Raw genomic sequence first — 23,988 nt, 5'->3', positions numbered from 1 at the left:
TTAAAAGGAGACGGCAACGACTTAAAGTGGCTCTTTGGCGCTGAAAGTCTCTAATATATGGGTCTTGGTTAAACCCAATAGCTGGTTATGAGGCATGGTACACCTCATTTAACACTAGCACTTGTTCTATAACATGGTGTCTATGAATTCAATGTCATGTGTTTTAAAGAATTATGCAAATACAAAAGGTTTTAATTTGTAATTGCTTTACAAATTGATATCAATTTGTTTAAAAGTTATTTTCATCAACACAAGTTAATTTCAAGAATATAATGATTTCGTACTAGTATAGAATAAGTTTGATATTTATCAACATCAAAACTAATAAATTTATCATACGTTATAATTTCTGATGTCAATTTAGTCTTTAAAAAAAAAAATTCAGATGTAGCTAACCTCAGTATTTGGGTATATTATAAGCACACCTCAGTCTTTTAGAATTATCAGTGATAGTTTCTCGTTTCAACAATGGAGTAGATACTATTTTTTTTATTTCATTATAAAAAATATAAAAGGATCCCAATGGGTTTACAGAACAATGTCAATAAAACTTGTTACATAAATCTGATAGACTTGATCGAATCTCCTTACCATCAAAACTATGACATGTTTTTGAATAAATAACACGAAACGGCAAATAAACGAGCGAACAGCGCATGATGATATTTATAATTGGGGAAATTACCCCTGTTAAGCATAAGATTGTCCCAAGACAAAATTGAGGCTACCTACTCTTCATTACAACACATTTAACAGAATTAGTCAAGTCAGCTCAAAAATGGAGAGCTTGAAACAACCTCCTAAACAGAACCAATTCGTATAAATAATTTGGCAAATTATGGGAATGAAGAGGTGAATCTATCTAATGCTTTGCTCAGTAGCATTGGTGACAAGTTAGAGATTAATGTATCAAAATCAGCTCCCAAATCCAAATGGTGATTTTGTCCTGTTACCACCTTCTCCATACATTTCGTTCCACTTCCTCAACTCACTCATGCTTGTTGCATCATGCGCAACTGATGGACCCACCTACACATTTTAACCACACATTTCAAATAAAAGACACACAAAACATACCAATAGAAACTGCAACACACTTCTAACATTGTTGGTTAGACTTAATATAATCTATAAAATTAAGAGGCTCATTAATTACGTAGTGGACCCACAGTAAATACACATTGAAAGTACTTGAACTTCACTTAAAAACATCACAATTCAAAATGAAAAAAATAGAATAATACCTTGGATTTTGACTGAACAAAATCATCCAAATTAAGAGGCCTTAATATTGAGGTCGTAACATTACTGGCTCCCTGTGCAAACCAAAAAAGATACTGTGTAAGCAGGTAAGCAAATCCAGTTAAACAACAGACATTGAATTGGTTAAAACAATGCATCTAACAATTGAACTTTTCATACTGATGTCATTTGAAAATCATTTTTTTCTTGCAATTATCAAAGTACATATATTAGAAGCATTAAATTACAGATCTGCAACCAATAGATAATATTAACAAAAAGAATAATGACAACTGAATGAAGTTATCACTATCATCCGTTGACAACTACACTTGTAACTTACTCAACACTAAACCAATATTAGAGTCATTGCCTTATCCAAAAAGCACAAAGGGGATCAACCAATATTCTAGCCCATTTTTTTACAGATACCAATCTTCTTAGGCACATGAAGTTACCTGGTGAGATGTAGCTAAAACTACAGCAGCAATTATCAGCAGCTTGATAAATAAATTATGGGAATATGTAACAACATTGAATAAATATCCTCCTGGAGATTTAGTTTTTAAAGCATACAGATCTGCTGAACAAAGTTGCAATATCGGAAAATACGAAAGTGTAGAGTACAAACATCACGGGTGCAACAAATGTGCATTTTATACTCGTGCAATACATAAGAAAAATCTGAGCTAGTTTCAAATTTGTGATCTCAATACCTTCTTTTCTTCCTCTAAGAGTTCTTGAACGGGTCTATATGCTGCAGCAATACAGAGGTTCTGCAAATGTAAGCATGAAGCAGCATCAGAGATACATGACTTGAAATGCTTAGAAGATATTGCAGCTTAAGAAAGTGTGATGTTATAATGTTAGGCCCGACTATGCTAGACTGCAAGAGTGGCAAATAAGGTAGCATTCTCAGCCCACTACCTTATTTTCCTTTCCATCCCTCACTTCCCTAATGTGGTACACTATAGTGGTGCCTAACATGTAGTTTCTACTCAGTTGCACTTCACAATATTTACCTTCAAATCACTGCCCGAGTATCCATCAGTCAAGTTAGCAAGTTTGACTAACTGAAATTCAGAATCCAAATTTTCTTGTGCTAGAAAGATGCTTAAAATCTTCATTCGATTTTCAGCATCTGGTAAATCAACATATATCCTGGAAAAACATAATGCCAAACACAAATCTTAGTTATAAAAAAAGTCAAATTTCCCGTATTTATCAAACCACTTCTGCATTGTAAATCTTGGCTATGAATTTAAATAAAGGTCTACACTATCTACATCAAGATATTTATTGAAGTATAAATTTTTCACAAAAATTGTGGCATTATCATGAGTTTAGCATGGATAGTTGACTTGACTCTTGTCGATACCATTGAACAATAGCATAGGGATAACAGTGACCACAAAATAGTGTTAATTTCCTCTAGATCCTAACAAGGATGAAAATCAGACACAACATGGGACCATCATAATTTAAAAATGTGACAATGGTTAGGACCCTTGAGCCGATAAATCTAGCTTTCAAAGAGAAATCTTATAGTTTACCTTCTTGGTAAACGACGAATAACAGCATCATCAAGGTCAAATGGCCGGTTTGTTGCACCAAGAATAAGGATTCGTTGGTTTTCTTTTGACCTCAATCCATCCCAAGCTGCCATGAATTCATTCCTCATTCTTCTAGTGGCTTCATGCTCAAAAGCACCACCTCTAGCACCAAGCAAACTGTCAACCTATACAATACAGATTCAAGTCAGAGAAACATAGTGTCCAACCCCGGATAAAGATAGATTTGAGTGTGCATTAAAAACGTATATTTTATTTAGACTATATGTTTTTACTTTTGAGGGCACACTCCTGGAAAGTGGAGACAAATGTTTCGCATTGAATAAAATGAGTAATAAGGAATTTAAAATCCTGAAGCATGTTTTTACACTTCAGCCTTTTTTGAACAAAAATCCACAAGGACAAAAAAGATCACAAGACTGAAATCTGAATTTCGTAGTCATCTTGAAACATTCAAATGAAGGCATCACAAGATGGTACAGAAAATATCTAGATTCTCTTATGCATTGAGTAATCTTATAAATGTGACATTAAAAGAAGTGCAAATTTGTGTGTAATGCATTTTCTCTTTCCATTTTAACTAATCAATTTCAAGAGCACAGACATGTCAAAGAGAAGAGACACGATTAGTCCATAAAAGTCCAATCTAAATTGTTATTGAAAAATTTAATAACAACCAAAAAATCAAATTATATAAGAAAAAAAGCAAAGATTTTTACAATGTGCCAGAAGAAATACATTATTATTTTAGAATACCATGAAAGTTTTAAAAAGCAAAATAATGACAGGTTACGCATTCAAACACTCACTTCATCAACAAATATAATGACAGGAGCAAGCTTGCTGGCAAATGAGAAAAGAGCTTTGGTTAGTTTTTCAGCATCTCCAAACCACTGTATCAGGAAAAAAACAAATGTATATAAGATATCACATGCAGAAGAAGCTAATATGCCTTTAAATAACTGAAACAATACATAAGAAAATAAATGGAAAAAAAAAACTTCAAAGGAACTTGATTCTGGAAAAATGTTTAATTACTCGTTTAGTCCCTATAGATGTACAAACTTTACCTTTTTGGTCTCTATACCTTAAAAATCATAAATGTTAGTCTCTACATATGACTTTTAATCACTTCTATTTCCTACCGTCTAAACTCAGGGACTAAGAATAAAAAATAGTGTATTAAACTAAAAGGAATGACTTTTAAGAACATGGACTAAAAGGTAGAGTTTGTTCCACTATAAGGGATTAGATGAGTTATTTAGCGTTGGAAAAAACTAGTGTATAAACCCATTGCTTACATAATTCTGTTTATGTATCCTCCAATCATGTTTCTTGCATGTTCTTTCTTTAGGTTTCCAACCTCCTCTCTTAGTTATTAGATATTTCTTCTAAACTAATTTATTTGGAAGTCCAAAACTCCCTCTAGATATTTCTTCTACACTAATCATTGTCATTTTTTTTTCTTTTTGGAGAGAGATTTAGGGTTAATACAAATTATTGAGATTTTATGAGATAAAGGCCAAAGTTGTGTTAGAATATTTGATTGATATTATTGTAATTGTTTCCTTTCACTCTCTTTGGGGTCAAGGATATCAGACATACTAGTAAGCTAGATGCATATAAAATTTTCAGACAAACCACCAAATTTTTTATGTTTTAGTTGCAAGAAACATATCGACTGAAAGAGGAAGATGTGCAAGAACCAAAAATACCTTTGAAGTAAGGGTCGAACCAGTTATGCTAATAAAATTTGCACCAGCTTCAGTTGCAAGTGCCTTCGCCAGAAGGGTCTTACCAGTGCCAGGAGGACCAAAAAGTAATATTCCTTTACAGGGCTGTAAAAAGTTTCTTCAAATTAATTTTACACAGAAAAGTGAACAAAGGTAATTTGGCTACAATGGAGAATGCATAAAAAAATACACAATCATTACCCGTAACAGATTTCCTCGAGAGAAAAGCTCTGGCCTTCTCATTGGAAGAATTACGAGTTCATTAAGGGCCTTTTTCACATCTTCAAGAGCACCTACGTCATCAAACTTCACCCCTATTTCACTAGGAGGTACTACAGATGAAATGAAATTGCTCTCAAACTCATCCTTTGCAAGGTTCTGTTACAATATTCAAATGAACAAAATCAACACAAGACAAAACATGCCCTGAATTTAAAATTGTTAAGGTGTACATGTTTCGGAAAATGTAGGGCACGTTTATATGTTAAGCGCACTAAGCCATTAGTATAGTGTTATACAACCTAGTCCAGAGGACAATGCATATAGTAATATTTTAATCATCAACAAAGATCAGTCAGAGTAACACTAAAAAAACAAATACCTTGAGGCTTTGAGAAGACTTCCGTGACATGGTTTCCTGGCTCATCAATCTTGAGACTGCAATTTCAAGACTTCACAAAAAGAACAAGTGAACCTTGAAATTCTACCCCAATCAAATATTATAGAACAAATGGATTTATATGAATACCTTTCACGAGGTAGGCACAATCTTTCTCCTTTAACAGAAGGAAGCAAGCACGACGACAAGTAGTGATTTTTTGCCCAGCCTACTACTTTTTCAGCTTCTGAGAATAAAAGCACATGATGCATACCATGACATGTTAACACATTAAATTTCAATGATGGTAAATCTAACGACTACCAGTTCCCATTGGGACATTTGTTAAAGATTTGGAGATGGAGAGTATTCGATGAAAAATAAAGGCTTTTAAGTTCCCATAAATTATACACGTAACAATAAATACAAGACCATTTCATAATGCAAGTTCTAAATTTGCATCTAGTTCTTTTATTGAAGAAAATAAAAAATGCAAAAGCTAATCTCAACATCAACACGGTTTGAACATGTTAGAGTGCAACCTATATTTTGCTCTGATTACAGCAACAATGTTCTTCCAAGGTTTTCACTGACAGTATTGTAATGGAATTCAAGACTTTATTAGGATTAAAAGAGATAAAGATATATAATACATGATAAAAACAACAAGAGAACTTAATAAGCTAACAATTTTCTCTTGCCCTATTCTTAATCATTATCAACTAGCCTATTAAATGCATTACTAACTCTTAAATCAAGTAAACCATAAACAGGTATAGGAGCTGTCATTACTGAATTTCAGATTTGTGTTCCAAAAAGGGAAAAACATATGAATGCCTCAAATCATGTCAATCTAAAACGGGAAACGCATAAGGATGAAAGCAAGATACAAATAAAATGGTTGATGAAGAAAAGATTAGAACATATAAGAGAATGAGTGGAACTTACTGAGCTTTGTCAAAACGATGCCATCAGTATTTAAATGTAAGAGGTCCATGCATGATAGCTGATGTTCTTCGAGAACCTGCAACATGAAAAATCCAGTTATAAATTATTGACATTGATGGTGTAAAATGCATCACTACTTTATTCGACACTCACTTATTTAATGCATGCACTCTCTGTTTGGCTATTTTAATGCGTAGCTTCCATTATTTGCAAACTCAGATAACTAATAACTTTGCTTTGTCACACTTGTGGATAAGTGGTTTTATCTATTTCTAATTTAGAATTATTACATTGAACACTGGATATAATACTATGAAATTGTTTTAATTATCCCCAACTCTTATGATTCAATAAAAATTATGATTCATGATTCAAAAATTAGCTTTGTAATTCAATGGTTTGAATTTCAATTTGATATCCTTCCGTAGTACATTCAGAAACCAGAGAATTACCTTCCGTAGTACATTCAAATTACTACGTGAAGTCACAATTTTCTTATCTTCCTCGAGTTGTTTCTTGAATGTTGCCAGCTGATTCTCATCCTGAAAAATGACATTCAAAAAGAAAATAATTATTTTCAGAAAAGAAAGCAAATTAACAGCCAAACTACTAGAATCATTTTCATCAAATTGTATATAAAGTAAGGTGCTTTATAATCATCAACAGAAACCTTAAGAGATGCATGTAACCAATCAAGAACAGTAAAACCAAGACGACATTTTGGTTTTTGTCTTCATGAGAACTATAAGATTTCCAATGTACTTTGAGAATGATATATTACTAATTCTTAGAAGTATAGGGAGAGGGGTGGGAGGGGGGATCAATAGCAGAAATGCCACCAATATGAACATCCAATTTTACTTAGCTGATGAAGAAAAGATGAGGAAAATTATATTAAAGAATTATAAAAATAGTGTAATGTATAAAGCATGCACAAGCCGTTTACTTTCCCATTATGACCTGGTTCCTAACATATGTCTGACTAAATGAGTTAAAAAAACTTTAGAGACTTGTATGTTGGCAATCAATGTTCTTGTTCAGTGTTGTAACTACAGTAGTGATGGCAATGGATTGAGATGCTTAACTAAAACATTAAATGCTTCATACTTAAGTGTGGTGTTTGACAAATGTGAGAATCCTTGTAGTAGGACTTCATAGTAGTGTAAACAAAACAAATACCTCAGTGATTTTTCTTCAATCATCATGATTACCTTAGGTGGATGCATATGCAAAACAATTACCTTGGGTGGATGTATACTCAGAACATTAGAAAAGAGCTTGTTAATTTCGTCATCTTCTGATGTCTTGTCCCCTTTAATTCCCTCAGTCCAACGCTTCAGAGAAAGAGGCTGTAATGTTATCAATAAGAATTCAATGATGGGTTAGGACCATATAAAATCATTTTATTATTTCCACAATGCCCAAGTGCACTGCCCTGTTTTGCTTCAGCATCCACATTCAACACAACAGATTATAAATCAGACATCGGGACAGATTGCAAGTGCACTTAGGCTTTATAGAATTGGTCATAATGAATCTTCAAGAAAATTGAAAAAGAAAAGCATCAGTAATGTCTAAAATGCTAGCATATAGACACAGAAGAATCATCATATATCTAGCTGAAATGGCTCTCTGATCTCTTATCATACATATAATAATGCAAAAGCATGAGCGTGACCTATTGGTTAGAAATAACTTGAACATTGTAAATAGGCTAAGGGGAAGACCCCAACCTGATCTACGCTAAAACATCAAGCACATAATACCAATAAAAGTTCCCATAAGATCTAAAATTTCATAAATAGAATAATAAGAACTACGAAAACCAAAATACTATAACAGAAGGAAAGTAAAATTAACATGAACATGAAAGCAATATTATCACATCGAAGATGTTATATTAGAAAAACTAAAGGGTGGGCAAAAAATCCAAATTACAAAATTCAATCCATAACTATCCATATCCATATTAGTTTTAATCCATTTAAATGGATTTATTTAAATCCAAATCCATATTTTTGGATTTTAAATCCAATCCATTTAATTGGATATGGACTAGATATAGATTGGATACATTTATGGATTATCCAAAATGCATTTTGGGATGGATTTTGACTTGACCCGATCCAAGTTAAGCCAAGACAATCCAGCCTAGCGGGCCGGGGACAATGTCTAACCGAGCAGCCCCGGACCCATATCATCCGAGCGCACCCGGGCCGTTGTCGAGCCGAGCATTCCCGAGTTGATGTCGAGCTGAGCTGGCCCGGACCGATATCGAGTCAAGCAAGACGTGTTGATGTCGAGTCGTCGGGCTTGCCCCTATGTCGAGCCTAACGGGCTAGGCCAATGTTGACCTGAGCAAGCCCGGGTCGATGTCAAGCAGAACTAGCTCGGGCCGATGTCGAGTCGAGCGGGCCCGGGTCGATGTCGAGTCAATTGGGCATGGGCCAATGTCGAGCCGAACGAGCCCAAGCCAATGTCAAGCTGAGCAAGCTCGAGTTGATGTCGAGTCAATTGGGCTCGAGCACATGTCGAGTCTCCCGGCATCGGCCCGATGTCAAGCCGAACGGGCCTGAATCGATGTCGAGTCACCCAGGCCCGGGCCAACGTTCAGTAAATTGGGCTCGGGCCAATGTCGAGTCGAGCCGGCCAGATCCAATGTCAAGTCTCCCGGGCCCGGACCAATGTCGAGTCGAACCGGCCCTGGCAAATGTCGAGTAAAGCTGCCCCGAGCCAATGTCAAGTCTCCCGGGCCCGGGCCAATGTCAAGTCTCCCGAGCTCGAGCCGATGTCAACACGAACGAGCCCGGGCCGATGTTAAGTCGAGCGGGCCTGGACCGATGTCGAGTCGTCCAGGTTCCGGCTGATGTTCAGTCGTCGGGCCCGCGCCGATGTCGAGCCGAACAGGCTAGGCCAATGTCGAACTGAGCAAGCCCGGGACGATATCAAGCCAAATCGGCTCGGGTCGATGTCGAGTGGACCGGGCACGAGTCGATGTCGAGCGTGCCCGGGCCGATGTCGAGTCAATTGGGCTCGGGCCAATGTCGGGTCTCCCGGGCTCGATCTGATATCAAGCAGAACGGGCCTGAATCGATGTCGAGTCTCTCGAGGTCGGCCGATGTTGATCAATTGTTCCCGGGCCAAAGTCAAGTAGAGTCGGCCCGAGCCAATGTCAAGTCTCCTGGTCCCGGGCCAATGTCGAGTCGAGCCGGCTCGAGCCAATGTCAAGTCTCCCAGGCTCGGGACGATGTCAACTTGAACGGGCCCGGGCCGATGTCAAGTCGAGCCGGCCCGAGCCGAGGTCAAGTTGTTCGGGCCCAGGCCATTGTCGAGTTCTCCGGGCCTGGACTGATGTCGAGTCGTTCGGGTTCGGGTCAATAACTTGTCGTCCAGGCTCGAGCTGATGTCGAGTGAAGTGGGACCGGGTCGATGTCGACTTGATGTAGAGTCGAGCGGGTCCAGGTCGATGTCGAGTCAAACGGGCTCGGGCTGATGTTGAATCATCCAGACCCAGGCCATTGTCAAGTTGTCTGGGCCCGGGGCATTATTGAGTCATCTGGACCCAGGCTGATGTCTATTCGATTGGGCTCGGGCCAATGTTGAGTCGAATCGGCCGGAACCAATGTTGAGTCTCCCGGGCCCGGTCCAATGTCGAGTGGAGCGAGCGTGGGTCTATGTCGAGTCGATTGGGCTCTGGCCGATGTCGAGCCAAGCTGGCTCAGGCCGGTGTCAAGTCGAGCGGGCCCGAGCAAATGTCCAGTCGTTCGGGCCCAGGCCATTGTCGAGTATTCTGGGTTCGGGTCAATGTCAAGTCGTCCGAGCTCGAGCCGATGTCGAGGAAAGTGGGCCCGGGTCGATGACGACTTGATTGGGCCCCGCCTAATGTTAAGTCAAACAGGCTCGGGTCAATGTTGAATCATTCAGGCCCGGGCCACTTTCGAGCTGTCTGGGCACGAGCCATTGTCGAGCTGTCTAGCACGAGCCAATGTCAAGCTGAACGGGCATGGGTCTTTGTCAAGTCGATTGGGCCCTGGCCGATGTGAAGCCGAGCGAGCCCTGGCCGATGTCAAGCCGAGCGGGCCCGAGCCGATGTCTAGTCGTCCGGGCTCGAGCTGATGTCAAGTCGTTCAGGCCCGGGCCGATGTCTAACCGAGTTGGTCTACGTTCAGGTTGAGTCGGCTTAGGCCAGATTCGACTCAAGTTAGTTTGTGTCCATATCAAAATGGATTTAATGTAATGGACAAAGTGAATTTAATCTAATTAACAAAATGGATTGAATCTAGATTTAATCCACTTTAATTGGATTTAAAAAAGATCCATTTAAATTTGATCTAGTTAAAATAGATATGGATTTTAAATCCAAACCATTTATTTGAATTTGGATTGGATCTAGATTGGATTTTGACAAATCCAATCCATGACCACCACTAATAAAAAGAAATTAGCATCCCAATAAAATTCTTAAATTTACCATTATCATTACACAATCTACAACAATAGACTCAATCAGAACCTTAAAAGCATCTCAACAAAGACAACAAAATATGCATAAAAAGAATTAGTTATCAGAACCCTTGAAAGCTATTATTTGAAAGAAAAGAAACTCAGATTACATTTAACAATATACTATAGTTCATTGGGATCCAAAAAGAAAAGAATGCACAGTGATTTCAAACCAGCATAAATTGAAATCACGGATTTAACAATAGAATGTTTAACAGAATACAAAAAAAATGTAGAAAGATGAGCATTACCAGCTTAGCAACACGTCCAAAGTTTGGAAGTATCATTGTCTGTCAAAACATCACATGTGATCAAGGAAAAAGTTAAAATAAAATCTAAATAGTAGCAAAATGGAAGTCTAGAACATTGAGAACAAATTACTTCATGACAGAATAACAATTGAAGCTTACAAATTGTTCTTTTTCTTTTGGTCCTGACTGAACGTTATTTTGCCCACAAATCAATACTACAGGGCCAGATAACTGGTCAAACATCTCCTCAACCTTATGAAAAAACTCATTTCGGATTGACTTGGGAACTGATTTATGTAACCAATGTGAACTGTCAGGAAAATAGACAATAAGAGGCTGTTTTCTACGCAAAACCTGCAAAAGCAATTATTAGGCTTATTTATCCATCAGTAAAACAAGATTTTGTTTATCTTATTATGAGATTTCAAAAATTGAAAAATGCCACATACCTCACATAAAGCCTCCACAGCAATGTAGCAATCTTGTGATTGAGCATCAAGATCATTCTCAATGTCCTTAACTGTTTGCAAATAAAAAAACTGTGTTTTAAGTCCAAGGAGATAAGCTACTACTCAACCTCTGATCGGTATAAAAAACATAATCATAATATCCAAGCCATATATATTTGACAAAAGATCAAGGTCACCTTGAATAAGTAAGATAGCTTCGAAGATTGACATTTTTCTATATTTTGAATAAGAAAAATTTACCGTGAATCCAAAAAACCGGGGGTTTGGCATGATCATCATTAAAGTTCTCCACCTCACCCTCGTTGACCTTGTCTTCATTAATATCCAAGATGACGGCAACTCGATCTCCATTAACCTCATATACCTCTCCCCTCTGACCATTAGTTAAAGGCCTGCAATATATCCACATAGGTTAAAATTGGAAAAAAGAATGACCTGCAAGCTACAAGCATCTTTGAAGATCTCACTTGCACCTAATATGTTTTGTATATCAAATTATCAATACAAAATATTTTGAAGAATAATATTAAAGGAAAACCAAACCATAACTTTAAGCACATCACAAATAGCCGAAAAATGAATAGTAGACATCCCAACTATTAACAGTACACATCAATATCAGAAACAAAAGTCCATCCCTGAAAAGGACAATACAAAATACATTCAGAAAATAGGCTAGATTATATATTTTACACCTCAGTATCCAGACTTTTCTATTTGAACCCTCAATTTTAAAAAACATGTAATTTAGTCCTTCTAAATTTTTTTCACTGTCCATGTAGACCTATTGTTAGTCTTCTGTTACTTTTGTCTTTCAAGTATGGTTTACCTTTTCGTTTCTCATAATATCACAAGCTTTTCATTTGGTTCCTCTAAATATAACAAGTGTCTCATTTGTCCCTCATCTTTAACAATCGTGCTGCCATTTAATGGACAAAAAAATAGAAGCCTAAGAAAAAAAGTACATGGGAATGGAAAATTTTCTGAGACCAAATAGGGAAATTGCAATATTTAGAGGGACCAAATACATAAGTTAGCCCTTCAAAAAATATATTAGCCACACAAGATAAAAAAAATTATGAATAGAGATTTTGCAAATCACAAAGAACGTAGCAGTACATCTGTTAGGTTGCACATAGAGGAGGAGTGAGTTAGAATTAGAATAGTTATGAGTTTGTTATTTGATTTGCTAGTTATATATAAATAAGAAAGAAGGAAAGGGGAGGGGGAGTGTGTAATATTTTTTGTAGATTGAGCTTTAGCTCTTTGTGAAGGGGAAGCCCTTGAAGGAGAGAGTGCTCTCCTATTTCTTGTTCTTTTCTGTCTATTTAATAAAAACCTTTCTTTTCTTTATAATTCTTGGTTCCTAACAACATCTTTCAGTTTTTCAACACATTTCATATTTTGAACTTTTTATTCCTTTTGTAACAAAATAATTTATAAAGCTAGAAGTGAAAGAAACAACTAAGGGGATAAGAAATCCTCAAGAAGTAAACAAGGCTGGAAAAATAAGGAGGATGGGAGGGAAGAAAACAAAAAATCAAGAAAGATGCAAAATAGGAAGCCAACCTATCTGAACTCTATGAAAAGAATGCAAATTTACAAAAATCAGGTTAAACTTTTTCCAGTTATTACATGGTCAAAAATACATGTCAAGTGCAAGTGTAAGAAATTGATTACACATTTTTCCCTACAAATATAAAAAATGAATAATAAAACTATTCAATAGTGATATTACACAATGTAGAAGTTTTTGAAAAATTCAGGAGTTTTGTTATTGACTACAACTAGCGATGATGTTTATAAAAGACAATATAGACTAATAAGCCAATTAGGAATCATCCCACACAGAAGAATAATAGAAAAAAAGGAATAAAAAGTAAACCTGAGAGAGGAATAATTCACTTTGCATATCCACAGAGAAGCCAAGAAAACAATCCTAAACAAAGTAGATTTATTGGGGAAAATCACTGCCTGAACTTGCATTGAAGTCAAACCTAATGTGTTACATACCCTCACGGAGAGAATAACATATACCCATCGTTCCCAATTCAGTGTTTTGTTTCACTAAGGAACTCTCATTATGTTCTCTCATTGATCACATAAGAAGGTCTCATTGATCACGGTTAGGTTTAAGCATAACTCAATCGGAAAAACCAACCCATAAATGAAGTTTGTACCCCACTAATATACTCTATTTTAATCATATCACTAGTCTATGTAGGATTAAACCACCATCCTTGAGGCTACAGTTTAGGCAACCCCCAAGCAGGATGTAACTTGGGCGGGCTAGGGGTGACCTTAATTAAGACTGTTTTTCAAAAAAAGAGACCAACAGCAGATAGACATCTCCCAATTCAAAGGAAAATCAGACAGTCCAAGAAAATAATTAATAGATAATATTCAGAAACCTTTCACAAACCCAAAAACCAAAAAAGCAAATGCTTAAATTGCATTAACATAACCAGCTACTGTCTACCTCATGTTAAACTGTAACAAGGGCACAGATAGATAATAGGAAACAGATACAAATTTATCATGATTCTTCCTACAAACTATTAGGCTTTCGCCCATGGGAGGAGCAGACAGGAAGTTCGCCATGATAGATGAAAATTACAAGGTGCAAAACTAAAACCTAATCCCAGTTCACCCAATAACTAGGATTACAACACTTTACAATCTACAAACAACCTAAATACTGACTAACGTCTGTGGGATCCTTTGTAGGGTCACATTGCTTTTTTTTTCAAGATCAAGTTGCATCCCGATCAAAGCTCAAACTAAATGAAAGCCATCTTGTATTATATGTAAAAATCTATATTGCATATTTAAAAAAAGGGGTATCAAGAGAATACCAAACGGTTAGAGGCTTTTAACAGTTTGACGTCTATATATAGGGATGACTTACCAACCCACCTGCCATGTATAATAGTATAAGCATTAGTTGGACCATCAGATGTTGGTATCTTCCCAAGTATAATCCTGTGATAAAATTTTATACGCCAATGTCAGGTGAGAGCTAGCTCAAAGTCCAATGGGGATGATACAATGGTTTTACTGAGGCAACTCTGTCACCAGAACATGGGCTTCACATTCACTTCAACACTATGTCCTAAGACATTCGTCAAAATTACAGGGCCCAAACTACATATTACACAAACTCCTAAAGTACGTAAGTATAACATTATATAACTCGCTCACACCCACTAACTGAGCACTTGCAGGTAGCATCAAACACAGTGGAAAGTCTTAGAACTTATTACCATAAAAAAGTGGAATACTATTTAAAAGAAAAAATGGCATAAAAATAGAAATGCTCTCCAAATATTGGCATATATAATTCAGTAATTCCACCACAAGACAAATGGACAAGAACAAAAACATCCACGGAGAAAAACTGCTTAAGTACTTATGATATAGACCAATATCAATTAATTGACTGCTCGAAAATCAGATTACCATTTTAAGAACTTATATTTTCAGTTCTCTGAAAGACTTCAGTGAATCATGAGTTCAAGATATAGAAATACAATATTCATGTGACTAAAATCTTGTATCAGAAAGAAATCAGTATATGAAATGTCACCACTTCCTCTACAATTACCAATAGTACCACTGTTCCAACCACATGTTACCAGAAGCCACAAGCATGAAAATCACACACATACAATAACCATTTCAACATCTTGCACAAAATAACTGTCATTATTTATGCAATATTTAACATCTTATTAATGAATGAAGATCCTTTCTTGTGTTTTTATGCAACAATGGAATTAAGAATCACATTCATTTCTCAGCTTCAGTCTCTCAATTAAAGTCCAAAGAGAGCAGCACTAACCCTTGAAAGCATCATCTATGAGACTGGGAGTGTATCCTCTATGCAGTTCTATTGTGTGCAAGTGTCTACATTAACAAGGTTACGTATTTTATGGAGAGAGTTCCAAAATGATTTATCAGAATCAGTCATGTTGGCAGTCACAGTAAAAAGTGTAAGCAACTTCATGTACTTAGCTCAAAAAATATTAGGCATGCTTTATTCAATAAATTAATGAATGTTTCAGCTAAAAAAAACTGCAATTCTGTGGGAGATGATGAACTACACAGGCAAAAAAGGGGAAATCATTTTATTACCTATCCTCGTCTGTAACTTGAACAGATGGCCCAATGTACCTCACGCGGTCACCTAGGAAAAATATAATGAAGCAGTAATGTAGATATTTATGTTAATGCTTAGTACAAGTTGAAAATTGGAAGCAAATAAAATAGCTTAGAAGGGTAAGTCATTATTAGTTGCTAGATCTTAAATTCATTCAATATCACATGAGCAGCCAAACATATAAATTATCTTCCACTACAGCAAACTAGGTTGCAACATACAACAACAACAAAGTCTCATCCTTCAAGGTGAGGTCAGAGCACCACTCAAAAAATACTGGACTGCAAAATCTATGCATGGTAAATCTATTCAAAGGCACAAAGTGACCATATATTTGCTAACAGGATGACTGAAAACAATATACCAGTGTGTCAAGGTAAAATAATTCAATTGTGGGACCAGCTTAACATATTGCTACTCCAGATCCTAGATGCAACGTTGTCTAGTGGAGGAAGGATATATGCAAAGTAGTGCTATTTTTTATAGAAACAACACCAGCAGTGATCAAATCATGGCTTCTTCAAAACATGGAGTAAGATAACAGAAGCAACGAATACACAGTGTGCAACATTTAAACATAGGAGATTCTTCCTTGCATCACCAAATAAAAACCAAACTCCTATATTATGTTTTCTTCCTATATTAAGTCCACTTAAGAATTTCAATATTTTGCAGCTTTTGTTGATGATCATTCTCATTGTATTTGGTTATTTTTAATGAAAAATCGTTGAGTTGTTTTCTATTTTTCTATTCTATTACACTGAAATTAAAAAATAATTTGGTGCTTCTATTCCCACATTTCATAGTGACAATGTGGTAAGCCAGTTTCTAAATTCACCAGGTACAGGACATTGGAATGAAGTTATTCGCATTCTGAAGAATATTAGAGGTGTCCCTGTAAAAGGTTTGTTATATGGTCACAATAATCACATTCGCATAATGGGTTATTCAGATGCATATTGGGTTGGATCTCCGTCTGACACGAGATCCACCTTCAGATATTGTCTTTATTAGGGACAATTTGATCTCTTGGAAAAGCAAGAAGCAAACTATAGTAGCAAGATCTAGTGCAGAAGTAGAATATAAAACTATGACCTCTACCACCTGTGAGCTCATTTGGCTCAAACAGTTGCTTAAAGAATTGAGATTTGAGGAGTTCACACAAATGACCCTTATCTGTGATAACTAAGTTGCCCTACACATTTCCTCAAATCCAATATTTCATGAAAGGACTAAACATATTGAGGTCCATTGTCACTTTATCTGAGAAAATATTGCATCTGGAGACATCACCGCTGAATTTGATAACTCTAATGATCAGTTGGCGATATCTTCACTAAATCATGGTGGGACCCTAGAATTAATTATATTTGTAACAAGCTTGGTTCAAAATGATTTATATGTACCAACTTCAGGGGAGTGTTAAATGTAACTAATATATGGGCCTTGGCCCATCTCTTTGTATTTGAGACACTAATATATATATATATATATATATATATATACACATGCTCTGTTGGAATAGATACACAAAAAGAGATTATTTTTGTCTTCCCAACATATATCTCAATATATAATAACACACAAGTAAATATTACTCAGTCTCTTTTCACTCTATTGCAAAACCCCACAATTTCAACAGCATAAAATATTTATCCATTTGTGACATAGGAAAAAGGCAAGGAAGCAATACACAGTGTATGAACTCTAAATTTCATAATAATGGATAACAAGTAAATATAGTCATAGATAGGATGAGGACAATTGACATCTTAGTATTTCTTGCAAGTAAAAAATGTATGTACAAAAACAGATTTAGCAAGTTCATGTGTATGATTGAAGTTCCAGCTAGCTGAACATGTTACCTTTCCTTAGCTGGCATCCAGATTTATCAGAAGTCTTGGCATCACTAGAATTAGACTTGGAGGACTCGGAACTCTCAGATTCTCCAGCCACAATCTGTCAAAAATTTGGGGTAGGGGTGAGACATAAAACTATCAGTGGTTACTGAATGAATTCAAACATCAAAGTTTATGTATAATCCTATACACCAATAATTCTTAAGAGAAGACTGACAAGAGTTTTACTTAAGATAACTACTAAAAACTATCTTAAGTACAATGCAACAAAAGCAAAAGTAAAAACTAGTAATATAAAATTAGAAATCTCTATTTCATTATGCACAATGGTAGAATGATTTCCTATTATTTATCAGTATAAATAATTAAAGATAAATATAGAATAACACAACTAGAATCATTGTCTAGCTGCAGTGAAACTAAACATTGGGTGAACTTTAATATAATGAAAAATAGATGCTCTTTAACACTAGAATCAGAATACCAGTTTTTAAATGTCCATCATCTTAATTTACTTTCTGTGCAGTAATTCATAGCCTTCCCATTACCAGATACTTCATTTTATCAAAAGCCAATATATTAACAAAAACACCCTCTTAATAGTAAACAGTACTGCATACACACCTTTTCAAATTCTTCCACATTATAAGGAACAAGTTTCCGAAGAACGGCTGCTTTAACCTTCTTAAGGTGTGCTTCAGCTGAAGCTACTGCATCTTCATTGTCACTTGCGTCTGACTTTGCCTCTGTACTACTAGCCCACTCTTCTTCATTGCTGGCTTCATTATCATCCTCGTTCTCTGATTCTAGAGAACCCTCCTCCCCAGACTCTGCATTATCATCATCAGACTCATAGTCCGATGATAAATCATCATCAATATCCTGCAGAACAATTCAAATATGGTAAATATTTTCTTTATAGTGCCCTTTTATTATAATGTCTAAATTCATACGGAACTTACATAAGGAGCAAGGATGCTGTTATCAAGCACTAAAAGAGGAACTTGTAAATCTTGTGCAAGAGCTCTAACCAATCTCTCACGATACAGCTCAGTGCCTGAAGTTAAAAAGACAGCATCAACATTTGGCAATAAGGCAAAAACTATAATAAACTTCTGAGCGATAAATGCTAGAGAAATGGCATCCAAAATAAACAATACAAATTAAATAGAATAACAACAACAAAAAAATAATACATTACAGACCAGGAATGCTCTGAAGCAATATTCTCCCACTTGAAGACGAGAGCCGAGTACCAAAAGTTGAAGCTAACTTATTATGTCTCAAATGGGAAGCAGCACATTCCACCAGAAGATTTTTGGTATTCTCACTGCAGATGGAAAAGTACAATTTAATTCCACAACAAAAGTCATATAAGAGAAGATACCTAACTGAAAAAAAAACAAATAGGAACAATAGTAATTACTGAATATGATAAGGAAATGTGTCCCAGGAAATGTTTATTTTCTCCCAGGGAATAATTCTTCTCATGAACTCATTTTTAAACTTATCCCGTCTCGTCAAAAATGGTGATTCTCTCCTTTTATTTTCTATAGTTAGCCTCTCATTATTAAACCATTCCTCCTGTTCCTGTTCTCCAAGTCGAGCATGTGCATTGCAGTACTCAACATCTTTCCCTAACTTATCTTGTTGAGTCTGTCCTTTATCAAAGTTGGTTCCATCATTAACATGTACTTGTTTATCCTCACTTGCATTTCTTCCATCACTTTCAGAACTATAAGCACGTAACTGAGCACTGTTATGACATAAACTAGGCCTTCTGTCCCGAGCAGCAAAACTAATTCTAGATGAAGTATGTTCACATGAATATGAACCTAAAAGATGTTCTCTGATGATCCTGCCATGGGAAGCATATTCTTCCACAGTGGTCTTAGGGGACAAAGATTGAAAGTATTGATGATCAGAAAATCTTGGCCTAAATAAGTATTTCGATGGCTGCAACACCAAAGCCCATACTCGATCTCTGCTGCATTGTATTCTCCTCAAGTACATTGAAATTGCTGTCTTTCTTCAACTATTACTTGCTGCAGAAGAATTCCCATCCATTAGATAATTCATCAATTGTAACCAAAGGTTCAGTATGCAATTGATGTAATGATCAAACTGTAATTAAAAGTCTGGATAAGAAATTCACACAAAGCATTGAATATATTTCTGTAAGACAAAATAATGGTGAACATTTAAGCACAATGAAATGAACCAAAAGCAATGAATATTAAGTTGATTATAATGTTTTAATTCATAGTGAAATGGCATAATTGGAACACATTTTCACTCACATACAAGTAGTCCATTGAAAAGTTATGTTCTGGTGAAAGATCCTGACATACATGCAAGCCAAGGTACAGCAGGGAGCATACGTAAAATAAGAAACACGAAAATACTAAACTAAATTTACAGTTTGACCACATAAAATTCTACAGGTTTCCACATAAGACTAATTAGAGAGAAAACAAATTCTCATTGCTTGTATTATTTAAGTTCCATATAAGAAATTAAATATTCTGCTCTTAAGCTAAACACACTATCTCTTCACACTTAGAACCGAGAGAACATGATAAAACCCAACTCATAGACCTTGTTTGAAATTTAGATAAATTTCTCTATACACACTTCTAAAACAAAGAAAATAAGAAGGAAGGATGATTTAAGATAAAACTAATTGAGTTTCTCCAATAAGCTAAAATCAACTAATGCATTCCGCTTCTAGAGTAGTTAAAAGAGAAAACACTTTTAAACGTGTTAAGTGCATAAGTTGATTTTAGTTCACTTGTTTATGGAGAAGTTCAATTCATTTTCATTCTTACTCTTTTCTTTTTGGTAAGTGCTTATAAAGGAGTTCATCCAACCAATGTCTTAGTAATCTGCCACTTATCAAATAAAAAATGCATTAAATCGCAAGAGAAAGAGAGTATACACTCGGTATATGCACATATGTAGCACCCACACAGGTATTACCATACACATATGTATATATATGCAATGCCGACTTCAAACAAAAAATAAATAAATAAAGCATAACATCTCAATTTTGAATACCAAAGATTCATTACAATCCTTAATAATATATCCTTATGTTAGATTAAATTACATTAAATAGTCTTTATTTTCAGATTCTCTTCCCTTCCCTCTCATACATTGTATCTGGTCTATCTAGATTAGTTATAAATATGATATCCTATGCGAGGGAAAGACACTCTCAGTTAAAGAAACATCTGTGCAATCATTTTAAGACCAAGTATCTTGGAAATCTCAAATACTTTTTGGGCATAGAAGTGGCTCAATCAAAGGAAGGAGTTGTAATCTCTCAAACGAAAATTGTTCTTGCCATCCTAAAAGAGACAGGCATGATTGTTGTCCAAGGAAATTTGCACTGCATTTGTTGAATCAAATGATCAACTGGCAGATGTACTAACAATATCCTTTAGAGGACCTCAGATTGAATATATTTGTTCCAAGGTAGATACATACAATTTGTATGTTCCAGCTTGAGGGGGATTGTTAGATTAAATAGTCTTAAATAGAATTTATTTTCAGATTATCTTCTCTTCCCTCTCATACATTGTATATGGTTTATCTAAAGTATACATTGTATTTAGTCTATCTAAAGTAGTTACAAATATGAGATCCTAAGAGAGGGAAAGACACACTCTCTAAATTACAAATTCCTTTGTATTATCCTCAAGTCCCTAGACTGAACTAATTAATATTAAATAGAATGGCTCCCTCACACAAAAGGACTTCAATTAAAAGATGATAGCAGTAAACTTTGATTGTTGTTTAATGTGAAACATTTTTATTTAAATAATAAGACAAAAAATCTCAATGAGCATCATAAGGACATGACAACATTGTACATTTCATCGTATATAAATCATGACATCAAAACATGCAATATTTGCATAACTTTGTAATCTTTCTTAACATTCATCACTTTAGTTTTTCCTTCTTTTTACATTCTATTCTATTGGCAGATTTCAGTTCAAAACCTTAAGGAGTGCCACCCTTCTTACTTATGTCACATTCTTCTTTTAGATGACCAAAGAAGACGGATCTCCTTCCCTTGCCAAAGGATGTTATGTCTTAATGTTAAATTTTAACTTAGTCTCATATATTTAACCTCCTGAAACTTGAGGAACATGCAAGCCATCAAAATATTTCCATTATAAAAAGGGACATGCATATCTTTTAACTAATCAAGCTTTATAAAATTCTCTTATGGAATCACTAATTATGCATGAATTTAAGTCAATTCTAAATTGAACCCTAAACACATTCATTCATGAATTTCAACAAACATGTAAATCAATTATTACAGAAAAATCTAAGGTTGCAAGGGTTACTTAGATCCTATATGTGTCTCTTATCTACTCTTTCGTATCTTCTATTTTTTTTCTTCTTTATCTTACACGCTTATTCATTAAGTCTCCCATGAATCATCCTTAGTGGGTTTCTCGGATTTTAATCTTTTGTATCTAATTTATTTCATATTTTAATACTTTATCTCCTTTGGACCAAATTTATCTCATTTTTTCATCTTTTCATTTATCTGATATTAAAATATAATCTCCTTATTTCTTGGGACTTAAATTATCTCATATTCTAATATCCTAATTTTTCTAATCATTTTATCTCTTAGGATCTAATTTGTCACGTATGCTAAGCTCTTTATCTCTTATATTTCTATCTCTTAATCCCTAGGAACTAACTGTTTATCACCAATTAAAGTTTACATAGTAATACAAACATTTATCTCATTTTTACTTTTTTGTTTGTTTATTTTAGCAAGAACTTATACATACATACATACATACTAAGAAGCACATTTATGCACATTAAGAACTTCAAATCAAAATAAGCCATAAGCAAGAGCATCATCGAGCATAAAAGCAAGCCACTCTGTATCTAAACAATGTTCCAAGAAACCAGAAACAACGCCAGCATCCCCTTGTTTTCAGATAGCAAAGAAGGGTGCCAATAAAAACAGAGGGAGGGACCTCATAAAATTATCTCTAGCAGTACCCACCCACAGTTATGCAAAGTTCATTTCAAAGGATCTGAATATAGATAGTATGAAATAATTTTGCAAAAACAACACCTAAAGAAATAAATTAATATTTCAATTTTAAAGAAATGGCAAAAGATCCACGCGAAGCTCCCCGCTACACCGCCAACGAAAAAACAACTCCAAACACAAAAAGAAACACAATAATAATATTAAATCATAGCAAACAAGAATAATTAAAAAAAAAACACCTAGGCGGAATAAAACTCTTAAAGATTCACATCGTTCTTAAAATTGAAACGAATTGAGCAAAAAAAAAGGTGCATATGAATGAATTGGGAGGGAAGCAGAAGAAGCAAACCTTATTGGGATGGAAAGAGGTCAAAGTTTGGGCATGAGAGAGCAAAGTGCAGCGATGAAAAGAGAGAGAGAGAGAGAAGCGAAAGAATGTGCGAGAAGAGCGTGAAGAAGAGATAGAATAAGAGCGCAGAGAAGATGTTTGTGAGAGTTGTGTGAGTGCAAAACTAAACTTCGCGACAACGTGTGCGGTGTTCCACTTTCCCCCCTTTGCTTGCCCCTCGTCGGTCTTAGGTTTCATGTCGTTTTATTTATCTACACTCTTTCTTTATGCACCCCGTACTTTCTAGATGTACCGTATAATTTTAAAATAACTGTTTTATCCTTATTAAAAGAGATTTTCTAATTCTTTATTCTGAAAATCTTATAAACAAAAATTTTGGAACACGCTCCTTCGAATACATGAAATATATTTTCAATGATTTTTCTGTAACAGAATTTTAGAATCAAGTTTTTGAAACAAACTTTTCATAACAAACTATTTTGACAATCTTATTTCTTGAAATTTTGAAATATGATTTCCATGGCATTTTCTAAAACAGAATTTCTGGTATAATTTTTTTTGGGAGACATGAAATACATTTTTAAATAATTTTTAAGGAATAAATTTTTTTAAAATAACTTTTTATAACCTTCGTTTTGGATAATTTTTTCATAACACAAAATATCTTTTGGAATAAATTATTTAGAATAGAATTTTTTTAATGAGCTTTCCAAAAACATATATATGATTATTTACGAAACAAAATTTCATAATATGACAATTTTTAAAATAAGCTTTTCAAAACGAGTTTTTCTTTTTTTAGAAAGAACTCTCTTATTTTTCATTACATCTTGAAAAGTCCTTCTATGAGTACATTATGCTTTTCTTTACATTCTATAACATGAAATAGAAAAAGTGTTCCAAAAAGTACTTATTTAAAATGAGAATGGAGTACTTTTAAAAAGCAACATTTAAAATGTTCTTATTATTTTCACATACTCAAAGTACACTTTTAGAACATATTTCACTTTCTTAACATTTTAGAAAATACTTTTTGAGATGCATTTTATTTTATTAACATTCCAGAGAAAATAAAGATTAATATATTATTTTAAATAAAAGAATTAAAGTGGGATGCATTATATAGTAAAAGTGTTGGTTTATCTTCTCCAAATGATTTTACTTTCTTCTATGGTTGAAAAAGTTTAACCCTCACAAAAAACTGAAACACAACACTTTTATAGACATCCATCAAAATCCAACATGCATCTCTTTCAAAAGTGTTTGT

General features: G+C 34.9%; 1 protein-coding gene across 2 annotated transcripts; it reads right to left on the bottom strand.

Moving 5' to 3' along the window:
* Nucleotides 1-638: 638 nt before the first annotated feature.
* On the bottom strand, nt 639-22,958 carry LOC137827411 (uncharacterized). Of its 2 annotated transcripts, XM_068633606.1 has the most exons (25): nt 22,722-22,943; nt 18,761-19,379; nt 18,540-18,664; nt 18,297-18,391; nt 17,959-18,216; nt 17,341-17,434; nt 15,451-15,502; nt 14,233-14,298; nt 11,557-11,708; nt 11,296-11,366; nt 11,006-11,200; nt 10,847-10,885; nt 7,334-7,441; nt 6,545-6,634; nt 6,093-6,168; nt 5,295-5,391; nt 5,148-5,217; nt 4,748-4,924; nt 4,529-4,651; nt 3,623-3,706; nt 2,796-2,980; nt 2,265-2,403; nt 1,959-2,018; nt 1,245-1,316; nt 639-1,029 (listed from the first exon to the last, which is right to left on the bottom strand). In XM_068633606.1, the coding sequence occupies exons 2-25, from the start codon at nt 19,345-19,347 to the stop codon at nt 916-918; spliced, it is 3,129 nt and encodes a 1,042-aa protein (XP_068489707.1). In that variant the 5' UTR covers nt 19,348-19,379; nt 22,722-22,943; the 3' UTR covers nt 639-915. The 2 variants fall into 2 exon arrangements, with proteins under 2 accessions (XP_068489707.1, XP_068489708.1); XM_068633607.1 differs by lacking the exon at nt 14,233-14,298 and having other exon boundaries at nt 22,722-22,958.
* Between the last annotated feature and the right edge of the window lie 1,030 nt (nt 22,959-23,988).

This window comes from Phaseolus vulgaris, chromosome 11, assembly GCF_000499845.2.
Source record: "Phaseolus vulgaris cultivar G19833 chromosome 11, P. vulgaris v2.0, whole genome shotgun sequence".
Taxonomy (NCBI): Eukaryota; Viridiplantae; Streptophyta; class Magnoliopsida; order Fabales; family Fabaceae; genus Phaseolus; species Phaseolus vulgaris.
The sequence above is the reverse complement of the archived record's forward strand: the minus strand, read 5'-3'. Positions and strand labels throughout refer to the sequence as shown.

Bases quoted from the DNA above. Each gene is read 5' to 3' on its own strand.
- LOC137827411 (XM_068633606.1), bottom strand. From the start codon at position 19,347: ATGTACTTGAGGAGAATACAATGCAGCAGAGATCGAGTATGGGCTTTG. The intron at 4,925-5,147 runs GTATTTGTTTTT...ATATTGTAACAG, and splicing joins AGTCTTCTCAAAGCCTCAAG to AACCTTGCAAAGGATGAGTT. The intron at 3,707-4,528 runs GTATTTTTGGTT...TTCCTGATACAG, and splicing joins GTTCGACCCTTACTTCAAAG to TGGTTTGGAGATGCTGAAAA.